This window comes from Pleurodeles waltl, chromosome 3_1, assembly GCF_031143425.1.
Source record: "Pleurodeles waltl isolate 20211129_DDA chromosome 3_1, aPleWal1.hap1.20221129, whole genome shotgun sequence".
NCBI classification, from domain to species: domain Eukaryota; kingdom Metazoa; phylum Chordata; class Amphibia; order Caudata; family Salamandridae; genus Pleurodeles; species Pleurodeles waltl.
In genome coordinates this window covers 1,495,730,372-1,495,745,876 of record NC_090440.1, presented here as the reverse complement: position 1 = coordinate 1,495,745,876, position 15,505 = coordinate 1,495,730,372, and the positions used below count along the sequence as shown (strand labels likewise).

Sequence of the window (15,505 nt, the reverse complement as noted above, 5' to 3'; positions counted from 1 at the left end):
ATGTTTAAAAATAGACGTCCAATGCATAGATTGTTAAACACTTCGGCAAACGTTGCCCTATTATATACATCATTCTTAAACGAAGGCACAAAACAAGAGCACACTGTGCAAAAGGAGCAAGGTGAACTTCAACTTCGTCCTTAGAGATTTCTGGAACATACAGCACCCAGGCCTAGCCAGATACTTCCTCTGTAAAATGGTACCTAATACAAAGCTGCATAGTAAACCTAAGGTGCATAGTGCTAGGTAGAAGTATTCCACAAGCACCGTTTTTATATCATAATTTGGAGACACTTACTAGAAAAAGTGTATCAAAATATCAAATAATCAGAATCAATTAATACTTCATTCCTTAAAAACACGACTTGCAACATGCTGGCCAGAGATGTCATACCAATTTCCTTCTTATGCTATGACACCTTGATCTAAAAACAATTGTTCGAATACAACAATATTCAAAATAAACCTAAACTGCATTCTTAAAATGAGACATGATAGGGATTACCTCTTAATTGAATTCAATATAAGAGTAGAGGGCTTGTCACTCATGGCAATTGTGAGGCGTAAATTGCATTGTGCTGGTCTTTCCCACTATATTCCAGTGGCCTGCAGTTCATAACACAAGGTAAACATTATTAAAGTGTAAAAGGCTAAGAAAGTGCAATGTGCTTGGATAGAAGAGCTCTGAAAATTAGACATTTAAAAGTGACAAGGAATTCGTACTCAAAGATTTGCAAGCAATCTGTCAAAATTTCAGAAATCCTGCAGTTAGCTGAGGATGTGTCCAACTTAAGCATGCAGCAATTGCATTTTGACAGTTCCTGATCCCTAAGATATGAAATACAGGAATCCACCAATCACGTCTCAACCCACTTGATTCTTTGCATACACATACTATTAGCGACAATTATTCTAGTTTGTACATACATAGCCTGCAATGTGGGGCCTTAGAACCATTCAGACAGCCATATTTGTAGGCTATTAGGGGTATGATTCTGCATCTTAGCCTAATTAGGTTTTTTTCAAGCCCATATTCAGATGACAAGACATAAGAGGACCTCCCGTTAGACTTATAATAGGAAGTACATAGACCAGTGCGGGCCTTTGTAGCCTAATCATGTCGATCTTTGTCTGCAGAACTCAGCCTTGCATTTTTCATAAACAACTTGGCACATAATCTGGGTGGAAGGTTCAGAGTAACAATTTCCTAAACTCCCACGGCATGCTTGATCAAATCAGGCCCCTCAATGACCAGGGGGATGCTGCCTTAAGCTTGAAATAATAGTATAAAAATCTAGTTTCCCCCATGATTGCTTGCTTACATAGATTAAATTCCAGGAAAAGTTGTGAAGTCAGGGTTGCATCCGGGAGCTGCAATAATCTTTTTTTAACAGCGACCCTGGGCCTTATCTAACCTGGTACCAAACCTGTCTTTAAAAATTAACGAACCATATGACAGTGCTGGGATGGACTTAGAGTAGGTTACTTGACAAATTGCCATCAGATCTGGCCCTGACAGTTGTTTCAACAATTTCTGGAAACTGATGATCATGACAGTCTACATTCCCTTAATAGCCTCTAGGTGCATGTGATGAGAGCTGTGCTGATTAAAATGAACACCCAAGTATTTGAAACTAGATTCCTGCTTAAAATTGGCCTGATCCAAAGTAAATTAAATTTTATTAACTTTCTTTAGCCAGAAGATCCAAATTGTTGTCTTTGAGGCATTGACGGAGATCTTATTTTCATTATAATAGAGAGACAAGGCATTCAATGACCTTTGCATGCCAACCGCAGTATGCTTGAATAAAATGGTATCATCTGCATATTGCACACATTTCAGATATGAGCCTGCAAACTTAGGTGGGACGGTGTTCAATCCAGTAAAAGAATTATTTAGGTCGGCCAAATAAAGATTAAATAATAAAAGAGCCAATATGCACCCCTGTTTCAGCCCTTGATTGGTCCACATATTTTGGATCACTCAATTTGCGGAGATTTTAACTCTCACCCAAGTTTTAAGATACAAGCTCATGATGACTCAGAGCAATGAAGACGGAATACCCCATTTATTAAGCCTTCACCAGAGCCTTAATCTATCCACTTTTTTTAAGGCTGTAGTATAGTCAATAAAGGTGGCATATAACATTGGTGCTTGCTTTTTATTTGCTGCCTCAATCAAAGAAGAAAGGAGCACCAAATTGTCCTCACTACCACAGTCCTGTCTGAACCCATTCTGTGTAATCGATATTAGTGCATTTACTGAGGCCTGTTCTTGAAGCCCTGAGTTGAGGGCTTGTGCATAGCATTTCCCATCTACATCAAGAACGGCTATCAATCTAAAATTAGCTGACTTATCAGGTGAAATTCTTTTGGGTCTTGGGGATCCCCTCAAGCTATTGGTTTGTGATTGAACATTTCTTGAATAATGGACATAAAGAATACGTCCAAGCTTCTTGTCCCTCTTTGAATATTCAGACAGGAAGCCCATTGGGACCAGGGGCTCCTGTTGGTCATAGGAAGCCTACAATAGATCACAAATTATTATTTATATTCCACTTACTACTCACCTTTTTAGCCTACATGTCTAGGTGGGTCACAGTGCCCACAGACCAGATCTCCTCCACCTGGCTGTCCGTGTTTGTATCATACAGGTTCAAGATATAATTCACACAAGTGACTGCTGGTAAACAGGGCTGCACTTCTGACCTCTGTAGGGCTACTGTTCAATATTTACTGGAGTTTTCTTGCCTTGACATGTCATACAGCTCAGCTCACTGTTTTTCTTCTTTCTGGTTGGTCAACATCCATAACTTTACTTTGTACATCTTTCTTATTTTTCTTATCTCATTGATAAGTGCACTTGACTTGAGTCAGGCTTCTTCCCAAATCAACTTCACTTAAGCATTCTTAATTCCATGGATAAATGCCAGTGTTGGCATGCCTTAGGCAAACATAATTATTTAGTAGGTAGAGAGAATTGATTAAACAATGTTGTAGTCAGAGTATGCCACTGCGAAGGAGATGCAATCTGACCTTTAGGGTCTGCCATGAGGAATATTTTTAGCACTTCGACATTTTCAGCTCCAATTAATTCTGCACAGTGAGCTCACATCATCTTGGGCAGCAACTACCTTGACAAGGGCCATCCAGGCATACTCATCGAAAGGGAACAATCTAACATAGCATAATCACTGATCAGGTCAAGGATCACCTCAAAGCCACTTACTTGGTTAAAGTGCTAGGCTGGTACAGTCTATTAATGAAGAATTATTTTGTGAGGTGAAAGTACAGGCTGGAGGGATATCTAGGGAATTTCTGCCATTTAATGTCCTCAGACCTAATTGATTAAGAAGAGTGGTGAGCTTCTTCCCTGCTACATCCTTCTTGACTGTACCCAATTTAATTTTGGGAATGGACCAGGCAACATCATCTTCCTGAACCCAGATAGATGGCACAGCAGAATTAAAAAGAAGTCATCATTGAGTAGCCAACTAGCCTTCAGATGTGTCTTTGAGTTCTTGTAGTATTTGCCACTTTCGCCACAGCTGTTTTTTCCTTTGGTTGCTTTTGGTTGATATAAATTCACCCTATGATGATATGTGACAAGTACCTAGGGTTTTGTTTGATAGGTGACACTAGCTTTATAATTATACAAGCTACAAGGCCACTGGCCAAAACTACTACGTTTGTTGCCAGTGTTCTGAATTATGATTTCAACCATTCCTGAGTAGATGGTTCAGCTGGTGCTAAGATTTTAAGGTGATCCAATCACTATGTTTAGGCAAACTGCCAAGTTTCCGGAGAGCAGATTATGTAATTTTACTGATGTTCTGGAGTGTGTAATTATTGGCCGACAATGTCCTTAAGCCCTGAATGTTCCAGGAGCATAACTGCAATGTTGTTAGATGACTGGGTGGATAGTTATGAGAAATACAAATTCTTTGGGAACCAGGAGACATTCAGTACAGGTTATTTTCCATTTTGCATTCTCTTTTGTTATTGGAGAGATTTTTTAGAACTCTTAGGGGCTCCACCCCCAGCCTTTTGTCTTCCGCACCTTTTGAACAACGAAGAACTGAACTCTTGTGCGACGAGCTGAGATTTTAGCCAAGATCCAGGGGTATTTTGGAGAAGACAGTTTACTAAGTGAAATGACACATTGTGACAACATGTTTGCATGCGCCTTAATCTTTCTTATGATCTCAGGATGACTGAACTGAACTTAAGTGTCCACTCTTGGGTTGTCATGGGTGCCAAGATGAAGGCAATGTGCTCGACCTCTTTTGATTTAATCCTATCCATACCACGGAGTGAGCAAAATAGTTTTAGAATATTTTCACAATTAAGGATTTCATCTTGTCCATGAGAGATGTATTCTGGGAGGAGAATTGATGTGGCGCCCTCCTGCTCTTTATTCCAGGGGGAACCAATAATTCTCAAGATGGTGGAGGGTGCCCCTCCACCCTGAGATTACAGCTGATCGTTCACATCCCTGAGATGGGGACTACCAACTCCAAATGTAACTACTGGACCTTCTTTTCCAATCCTCCCGTCTCACCGTCCTTCAACCCTTCATCTACATGAAGGGAGGCAGACATTATGGCCCTCATTACAACATTGCCGCCCGCCAAGTTGTATTCGCCGGGCGGCCGCCAATGTGGCCGCACTCCCGCGGAGGCCATTTGGAGATCCTCGCTGGGCCGGTAGGCGGAAACCTGGTTTCCGCCCACCGGCCCTGCAGGGATGTCGGCTGCAACACGAGAGCCGACTCCAAATGGATCCGGTGGTGTTGCGGCAGTGCAACGGGTGCTATGCAGACAGTGAAAAGCTCCATGGGGCCGTGGCAGTGGGCCCCGCGCCTCCCCTTTCCGCCAGCCTTTTCATGGTGGTTAATACCGCCATGAAAAGGCTGGCGGGAGGGGGACTCGTAATCCCCTGGGCAGCGCTGCAAGCAGCGCTGCCCTGGGGGATTACAACCGGCGGGACAAAAGTTGCAGGAAACTTTCTTAACGTGCTTAGCAGGCGACTGAAGTATGTTTATTTGTACATCCAACTTATCTGCAGGCTTTATTGATGCTTGACCAATTGTCATAAGGGCCTTGCCCATAGCATCCCACGGTGCAAAGCTATTTTTAGCCTTGTCCTTTTCAATACAAGGCACATGGTTGGTTATGAATAATTTGAAATTAGACACTCTCCAGCATGTTTGATAGTGCAGGGGCTAATAATGGGGCTCTTTACAAAGCTGTGAAAATTAGTAGTAGGGCTTTTCCAAGAATCCTCTTTAGCCACGGGGTACGTTGAGGAAAAAGCCTGACTGTAGTCCTGTTATCAGGGTCCAAGATGCTGTTTATTCATATGGTGGTTAGCTTGGGTTTTCGTTTTGCCTTTGCCTCTATTGTGATTCAAAGCAAGCTTTCTGAACTGCTGGTGACATGTTGGGTTCCAATTCTAGTTTCAGGTTTACTCACTCGATATTCTCTGTGAGTATTATTTTGTGTGTTTTGGTTAAACTACAGGTTTTTCTCTTTTTGGTTTTGCAGTCTGGAGTATACTGAGTGAGATTTATCTCTTCCCAGAATGCTGTGTAATAGCTCATTTATGGTGATCAATATCTTTTTGGTTCGATTGACCATTGCTACATTACGACATTCACTATCTCATTCACTGTGAGTAGTTTGTTAAGAGAGATTAAGTTATGTTTTCCCTTACTTTTCCTTGCATGGGCTGTATTTGTTGTGGGTGATATTTGCATGGATTGGTTTTGATTTGGTTCTTGATTCACTTCATGGTTTAACTGGTGGTGTACTCCTCTCTTTTTGACTTCTAACTTCTAATGTTTTAAAAGGCTTTTATATTTTTATTATGTATCTTTCTATTGTAGATGGATAATTACATTCATTGTGAGATTAAGTGACAAGGGCCCGCAAAACTGTACATAATATGACACTTCGTCCTGAAGATGGTCCTATGCATTTGTCTGGCATTTGGCGACCAAAAGGTTGACTCTATGATCACCACAATAGCTTATTCATAAGGAGTTATAAATCCCTGCCTTTAAGGAAATTTCTTCTTCTTTAAGACAGACATTATTATTGGGTGATCCCTGTGATACCTTGGATCACAATTTGTTCTCTTTGCTATGATCTGGGTTTTATAACAGGAAATGTGATTTAATGATTTTGTGTTTTTGAACCGTTTGCTTTGTAATTACTTTTTGGTTCCCCCTTTTTGGTGTAACGATCCAATTGTAGTTATTACATTTTATTTTATATTTGTATTTTAGCAGATTTTATGTAGCTCATTGTGGAATTGCTATTCATTACATAAAATGTTTTAAAACGGTTTAATTACATGTTTAATGCTATTTTTAAAGTAATAAAAAAGTATTTGTGACAATCACTTATATTATACACTGCAGTGGGTGAATTCATGATTATAGCTATTAGCTGTTGGCCTGTTTATATATATTGATGTGCTGATCCCTTGATAAAACCAATTTGATGTATGTAGTGGTGAGGGGTTGAGTGCAGCTCCTGACCAGAGGCCACATCAATGGTTTCACACCACGTGGCTTACTGCCTTATCTGTGCACAGCTGGGAAGTGAGCTCCAGGCACAGAAGATTTCAGTCATGAGTGGCCTCATGGTGGACCCTCTTGGAAATTTAGACGAGACGCTGGGCCCAAACCCATGTTGCGCAAGGCCTCTGGCCTTGCACGGCTGGGAGTAGGAGCCCAAGGAGGTTGGGCATGGGGCCGGGCCTCAGACAAAGGTGAACATCTTACTTTATGTTAAAAAAAAAACATAGAAACATACAGAATAAAACAAAGTTTGAAGTGCCCCTATTGTTAGAAATTGTGAACGTATCTTTCTTTCCTTCAAAACAAAACCTAAGAAATTCAGTATAACTATAGCATCACTTTACGTTTTGTTTTTTTCAGTGAATTACTAAAGTTACTATAACTGTCACTTCAATCTTTTTCAGTAAATTTGTATTTTGTTAAGTTAAGTTAACTGGAATATATAAAATGCAAGTTTAATGGTTTTGTCAATAAACATGTCAATAAAGCATTTATAGTAAAACAACATTAACTATTTATAAATCTTGTTTATAGTCTTCAGGGCACATAATGCAGCAATAAAAGCAATACAAAGGCATCCCTGCGTTTCCTAGCTGAAAAGCAAAAGCTCCAGCTCTGGAATACCTAAAAATGTTAAATACATTTCCTGGGGGTTATAATCTATAGACTCAAGGAAACAGTGTTTTTAAAAAAATATTTGGGGGACAGCTGGACATTTTGCAGCCCCCCACACAGCACTTAAAAACATTCAAGTGGTGCTCTTGTCTTGATAGGGACCCTACCATGCTGCATAATGTATGTAAATGAGTCCATGAAGGGCATTATGGGGCACTCCTTCCCAGGAGAAGTGAATAATAAATGAGTGGCTCTGGCTTCTCATTTATCTTTCTTCCTTGTTTTTTTCATTTTTTCTGGGTGTCTCAGTCTGACGCACACTTTCTGGCCCCACAGCTTTTCTAGTTGGGACAGTAAAGGAAGTCTCATATGCCCGGTGGAATTGCCAGCTCGTTGTATGTTGCCCCATTCAATGGTGCTGTGTAGGAGCTGAACACCATTTTATTACAGTGGGGTGCCCTGGTGCCCACTCATCCACCCCACAACATTTAATACATTGGGGGCTTGTGGGGGGAGGCCAGTAGCCCCTGCAGTCCTCCTAGATGCCCTCTGAGGACCCATCCTGGGTGTGGCAGGAGCAGGCATTGCTTCCATCTGACAGGACCAACTTTTCTTTCTGATTCTGCTGAGTGGGAGATCTTAGGCAGGAAAAAATGTTTGTGCTCCCACCTGGGGGAAACCTTTCTGCTCCTTCTGGGTGACTTCCCTGCCCATGCTCTTAAAGAACAGGAATCAATAGTGTCCTGGGGGAGGGATCCCCAGGACACCGTCATTGAGCTGGGCCCCGGAGATGTGGTCACCATGGTCATCTTATGGCTCAGAAATGGTGGCCTCACTCCCCTTACCCATAAAGTATAAACAGCCCAAGGGATGGGGTCCATGGGGCCTTGATGAGGTTCAGGGAGGAGGCTGAATGTTCCCTTCCCCTTTAGAAATTGATGAGCCCCAGGGTGTGGAATACTCAGGCCTAAGTGAGGCTTGAGGCACACACCTCCTCTCGATGGCATTTAAGTTGGCCCCAGGGAATGGGCTCCCTCCTGTCTAGAAAGGACTTGAGACAGAGACCACATACTCCCCGACAAATTCAAATTATGTTGCCCAGTCCCCAGGGCCCTGTCCCTTCCCAGGTTTTTTCTTTAAACGCAGAAGCCCACCTTCATCTCCAAACTGAGGTGTGCAAAACACTGATGGATTGGGAAGCCGCCCTGAGTATTGACCAGTGTCTGAGGTGAATTCAAGCATTCCATCCATCTCTTTTATTGTGTACTATAGTGTGTTGTCCTAACTATAACTCCCCAGGTGTGTGTGTGAGTGTGTGGCTGTGTGTGTGTGGCTGTGTGTGTGTGGCTGTGTCTGTGTGTGTGTAGTTGTGCACTCTGGCTGCCTTGATATAATATTTTATTAGTGGAAAAACAAACCTAGACATGTTTCTTGCTCGCAATGCAATCCAGTGATTGCCAGCATGTATACCTAGGAAATAAACACAAAAGAAGATCATCTACAAAATCAAACCAACTTTAGATCCTGTTGAGGAGGTGCTATATCAGAGAATCTTGTAATACCTTGAAATAGTTTCTTAAGCAAAATCACAATATTATATTATTCATTTATTTCAAAAACCTTTAAAAAAGAATTCACTACATATTATTACACAATGTCCTGGATGAACTGCTTCATATTTTCTTAGTTGATACAATATCAAAATGTTCTGCAAACTACATTTGAATGATTTGGTTTCCCAACATTGTTTCAATATAAAGTTTTTAAATCATATTATCCTACACATTTGTAGACCAATTTTGTCTCAGAGTTCGACAGATGTAGGGTGCAAAGACATCTAACAGTGCATGCGTTAAAAGGGGGCATGCCATTGTCTATAATGGGCCCCTATGTACTCTGCAGTACATAGTAGCAACAACATTTTGGCGCTACTCCTGTAGAGTACATCAATAGTGTAAAAAATAATGCTATTACCCCCTACCCTGCACCAGGGTGCACCGTATTTTATATACGGTGACACATGTTGGTGGTAGGGTTGGTGCAAGAAAAGTGGCGCTGCAGTAAGTGCAGCGCCACTTTTCATAAATCTGGCATTATTGTTTGATAAATGCAGAAGACCTGTAGAGATAGGGATTTGCCGAACTTGCACTTAAATTATTAGTTTTATCTCAGATTCAATATATGTACAAAAATACAACTATTTTTTGTTAAAAAAATAAATGACAGTGCAGAAGTGGCTTTCTTCTTTTGCGCCACCATTTCTTATTCCCACTCTTTTTGACTTCCTACTTGGCCATTGTTTATATCTTTAGTACGGAAATGGAAACAGCTAATGATGCATTACAACCTATTAGTAGGCGGGTAATTAACAAAATGTGAAAGTGGCTGCCGAATGTATGTGACCACCCTCTTTGTTGATAAATGGTGCAGTAGAAGCGCTTTCCGCAAGTGTACTTACTCTGAGATTGTTATGCTGTGAAGGGAGGGCAGAGGTGGGAATGTGTTCCATTAGACTTATTACTTTGTTTACAAGAAAAAGATTTCAGAAGCTCTTTCCGAAGCTAACTGAAAATGGCTGCGCGTATTTTCACGCTCCTGACAACCACAATATTAGTTCTTGAAACATTTGCTGACTCTACTAATATCCAGCCTTTAAGGTACATTTTGAGGCATTAGCAGTTCTTCGACATGAAAAGAAAGTGTTGACAAACAATTTCAAAGGAAACCATATGACCTGTGCAGTGGGCGGCAGTGTTAGGTAACCTCAGGGAAGGGTCGCTGAGCTCTGGAACAAATAGATGAAAAGTGCTTGGACACGAATCGAAAAGGGAATCATTCAAGAAAAACACACGAGTGATGTCACATTGCAATTAAGAACGTCAAGTGCAAGATCAAAGCTTTTTTGTAGCCTTCTAGTTAATCTTAATTACCCTACTGGTAAATATAATGTATATGCTGGTTACTGTGGATATGTTCTTCTTGGAATGCAAAAGACTAAATCAGAGCAAGATAATGTAGCGACTAAATGGATGTCGGTATATGAATGAATATAGAGGTGGTTGTGGGGGAAAATCGTGCTTCTATATTTTTTTTGTATTGGTGAGTCTGCCTTCAGCTGCGTGATTGCACAACGTGGCTTCAAAGTAGAGAGGTGGTGGGGGCATCTCGTTAATCCCTGATCTAGAACATCATCACTTGAGAGAAATCTAGGATAGCGGGCCAGTATAGAAACAGGACAGGGCCCTACTTGACAAGCCAAAGCATCTGTATGGAGCAACACCAATGTTTCGTTGTGAAGAGCCTCATGAAACTGTACGGACATCTTAATCTTCTGGGTGACTGCTGTCTGCAATCGAGGCAACCCAGGAGTTTTAGAGTCTGATGTATATTTTTTTAGAGCCGCATTTGCGTCATTTTTTTACTCAAAAGCGACGCAAACTTAAAAAATATAATTGGATTTTGTAAGTTTGCTCCACTTTTGCATCAAACAATGATGCAAATGCAGCGCTAAAAAAGTATAAATCACGCCCTGGGTCCCTTAAATCTTTCACTTTTCACACAATTTCTCTATATATGTTAGCGTTTATATTGCTAATATTTATTGCTGTTTCAATGTGTTTGTTACCATTAACACCCTCATCTACTTGATTAATGGCTCTTTCAATAGCTGAAGGAACAATTGTGTACAGCTTTATTTCTGCTTCCTGCCAGTGACATGACACCATGGACAAACATCTTCAGGACACTGACCTTTGAGAGTTGAGTGTTGTAAACATTGCAGCTAAAAAAACAATAGGTTTCTAAATATTTCCATCTTTACTGTGAAGTCCCCCTTAGGTGCCTTAACCCTTTCTATACTCCTGCCTTCTCACATCCCCAAGGAAAAATGTACATAGGTGGGTGGAGGAGCAGTGCTATCCGTCTTCCAAAGGAACTCCTCTGATGCAGACTGCAGCCTTGCCCCGCTTGAGGATTTTGACTTCTATTTCAGATTCGCAATGTAATATCACAGACTGGGGTGAACTTTGTTGGAGTATCCACCCCATGCTCCATTGCGATGGGCCTGAAGTCTTGCCTAGGTCCCTGTCTCCTGCGATTATAGACTATTATTGGCCCTTAGTGCTTTTTGGTGCTTTATGACTTGTGGTGGGCTCCCATTCACCCTAATCAATCATTCACTTGCTGATCAGCACAAAATCATCTATGGCAGAAGGAATTGTCCCAGACCACCCATAATCGGCACTCTACAACCAAAGAACCAGGGCACTGACCCTACAACCCTAACACCATCCTCATTCACTGCACACATTCTAGAATGGTGTGTTGAATCCCAGCTCAAACTTTCATAAAAGAAGAGTAATGCTAGACAAATTATAGGCGGGTTTCAGAGCATGACACTGAACAGAAATGGCCACTATAAAAAAATCAGACATCCTACAAATCTTGGAGGAAGGTGGTTCATACCTTCTCATCTTTCTAGAACTGTCAGCAGCATTTGATACAGTGAACTACTACTCACTTCTGACCGAGATCCAGTCCTGGATGTCCACTCTCCATCTGAAATTTAACCCATTAAAAATAGATATCTTGCTCATCTCACCCCCTCGATCAAAATACACCTGAAAAATAAACCTACTCTTATCGCAACCACAACCATCATTGACTGTGTAAATTCCCTGGGCTTCATCCTGGATAAACACAAAAACCTGCAAGCTCATGTCAATAACACTGTTAAAAGAGCACATAACGAACTAAAACTTCTGTGAGCAGCAAGCCAATTAATTCTAGAAGAAGACTTCCAAGATGCACTAGTCCTCTCGTGACTGGACTATGGAAATCTCCAAAATACACCACATCCCTCTGAAAGCTACGCAGCACATAGCTGCCAGAGTGATCTCAGGAATTAGCTAATTTAACTATTTATCTTACATTCTGATATCACTTAACTGGTTACTAACCAATTCCAGACACAGCTTTTAAACATCCTAGCATCATACACAGAGCTGTGCTCGAATGCACCCCAAACTATCTAGCAAGGAGGCTACAGATCACATGCATGTGGAGAACTTTATCCTAGAAGCTCAGAATCACAATTTCAAAACAGAAAAAAGTCCAATTTGCTTAAACAGTTGTGTTCTAGCAAAGCTCCCAGTCCTTGGAACTGCTCCTACCAGAGATCAGAAGAATAGACTCCTGTCACCAGTTTAAGTTACAGTTCAAAAACACACTGCTCGAATGACATTTACTATTATGAAAAATACTGACTCCCCAACCTGATGAGTGACCAGAATCTATAACAGCATCACTGAATTGAAGGTTTGCCAGGTTGACAAATTTCTAGACACTAAACAGCCATATTGTCTATCTCTGAGATAGCACTCTCCCGTTGACCTTAGCCCTCCCATATTTCACCATGTTTCGTTTTTGCTTTTCTCCGCTAAACAAACTGCGTCATACCAATATCTTGCACATTTTTGACGTCCACTCAGGTTTATTTTTGTTTAATCTGCCTACGAGTGCAAAAGGTACTTTAAATAGTTCCTTTGATTTGTATGCAATATGTTACCTTCCTAAATTTTCTTGCAAACTGTTGTGATATTTCTGGGCTCAGGGTGCCCTAAAAAAATAAAAAAGAGTACATAAACATATCAGCATTTGCTATTGCAATACACAAGTTTCAATTGAATACCGTTTTAAACTGCAGTTCTGTAGTTTTGTAGCATTATAGAAAGGAGATATTTGTATTGCCCAAATTATGGTGTTCAATTCACTGGTACCCCCACAAGTAACGCTGAGTTTTTTTTTCCAGGATTTAAACATTAACTCAGAAAATTGCACGTCTCAGAATCAAGTGTTCTGCTCACTGAGCATGCTACTGGTATAGCAATACATGGACAGTATCATTTTTGAATAACATAAAAGTGGAATTTATGCAATTGTTTTCAACAGCCTTCGAAGTGAATATTTGTGTTGTATTCTTTAAACTGTCCACATGGTATTTTTACATATATATTTCACCAATAAAAATAACGATCCTTTTCAGCAAGAACTTGTCGAACTGATCAGTTTTCCTGTGGGAATGGACGTTGTATTCCAAGGTCTTGGTTGTGTGATCGAGAGGATGATTGCGGGGACAGAACTGATGAAACATCATCCTGCGGTAAGATTTGTTTTATTTTTTTAATTTCTATAACGAATAAAAACCGGACTGGTGGAGCCTGTCTCGCATGCTTTAGCTGTTAAAAGGATGTGTACCCATAGTTATTAGCTTAGAGAGGCACATTCCCCTGCGCTGTTGTCGCGAGAGCTCTACAAAAGCAATTTTGGAGGTTGGAAGGGTCATAGTATGCGTGGACGGTACACATTTTCAATATTGATGTAACGAGGCAGGGATAGCTATGATCAAATTGCATTTTACAGGATATTCCATACAACTGATGTTCAATGGAAAACATATAGCCCTATTTTACGATTATTATTGATCCAGCAATTATTTTAATGGAGATTTGTTGTTTTTTCTCCAACATAAAGCAGAAAGAAAGAGGTTCAACACTGTTTCTGTCTTCCAGGAATAGTATTTTGTTCCATTTCAATACCTTAACACTAGAAAGAATTGGTAATTTGACCAATATTATATGAACGTTTTCCAGCTGATGGTTTGTCATCTCTTAAAACACATTATTACGGAATTACTTATCCGGGGACAAGATAAGTGCACAGACCATGATTTTTTAGCAAGTGGGTGACAGTAGGGATATCTAAACAACTGTCACGTGGATAGCAGGTGTAGATCTGTGTTACAAGGAAAAGCAGTTAGTGAGGTAGAATGAAGTATTTTTTAAATGTTTTTCCAGGACAATTATTCCAAGAGGAAAGGCCATAACAACTAATGACAACTATTTTTTCTCCCCTTTCTTTGCGTTTGAAACAATACTTTTTGCAAAGGAAATGCAACTGTTTGGTTAGAGAGAATATGATCCACAGTTTCAATGAATCCTCAAAATACATGGGTGTTTTTAGAAATCTGGGTCAGAGGGCTGCAGGGCAGTTATAGGTATTGGGCACTATCTGTGACAACTAGGATGTTTCACTTCTGGTGACCTACCCCCTCCCCCAATCTAGAAACAAAAAGAACTCAGCAAGAAACAAATACCACTCAATAAAGCAATGCCCAGCATTTTTTTATTTTATCAAGGGAAAAATGCTGACACTAGACAAAAATGATTAATAAATGTATGAAATGGTGGAATTAAAATACAGTGGAATACCCTCTACAGGACATTGCAATCTGCAGAAGGTTACACCAAAGACAGATCACAGAAGTCAGCGATCCTCATAAAGGCAGACTAGATACCCTAGATCGCAGAAACCTATAATAGTCTGTTTCACCAGCAGACCATTGCGTTGCACCTAAAACCACAATCCCCCATGAGAGATGTGTGCCTCACAGTAGTGAAAAATGAATTTGAAAGCTTTTCACTACTACATGTAAAACTTACGAACACGTCCTCATTTTTACATAAAATGCACCATGCCCTACCGGATGTTTAGGGTCTACGGTAGGCGCCACTTATATATATATTAAAAAGACAGGTTTAGGCCTGGCAAAATATGTATTTTCCCAGGTTGAATTGACAGTATAAAGCTGTGCTACAGGCCGCAATGGCAAGCCTGAGACATGTTTTCAATGGGTACATATGTTGATGGCACAATGAGTGCTAGAGGCCCACTAGTAGCATGCAATTTACAGACTCTGGGTAGGACCATTGTTAAGGAACTTAAAATTAAATTAAATGTGCCAATTGGGTGTAAGTAAATTTGAAAATATTTAAAGGAGAGGGCACCAGGGCTTTAGCACTGGTTAGCACTGACAAAGTGCACAGTGACCTAATGCAAACAAAAACAAATTCCATACAACAGGTGGGTAAAAGGCAAAATGTTTGGGGGGAGACCACACCCAAAGCTATCAAATCTAACACATGCCCTCCCAAGCTGAAAGTGGGGAGAACTACCCATCCTCCTATGAGTTCTCATCACTAAGGTGGAAGATCCTGGATAGACAATCAGCTTTGCAGTGGTCAGACTCATGGCTGTGTTCGACTGTAAAGTCCATTCATAGTAAAGAGATGGACCACTTCAACAATGTGGGATTCTCAACCCTCATCTATATGAACATTCTGACGGGTCTGAGGCTTTTTATCAATAGCACATCACCTCTATTCCGTGGGGGCAACCTCCTACCTATGAAGGCTAGTGGTTGGTCTAGGCCCTCCGAATTTAGCTGTGAGAGCAGCCCCTACACCA

The 15,505-nt window shown here is 40.7% G+C and overlaps 1 protein-coding gene across 1 annotated transcript in view; it reads left to right on the top strand.

Moving 5' to 3' along the window:
• LRP1B (LDL receptor related protein 1B) overlaps nt 1–15,505 on the top strand; it is a 4,500,992-nt gene that overhangs the window by 2,339,388 nt on the left and 2,146,099 nt on the right. The window contains exon 18 of the mRNA XM_069225083.1: nt 13,245–13,361. Coding sequence (XP_069081184.1) covers nt 13,245–13,361 — 117 coding nt within the window. The remainder of the gene's footprint in view (nt 1–13,244; nt 13,362–15,505) is intronic.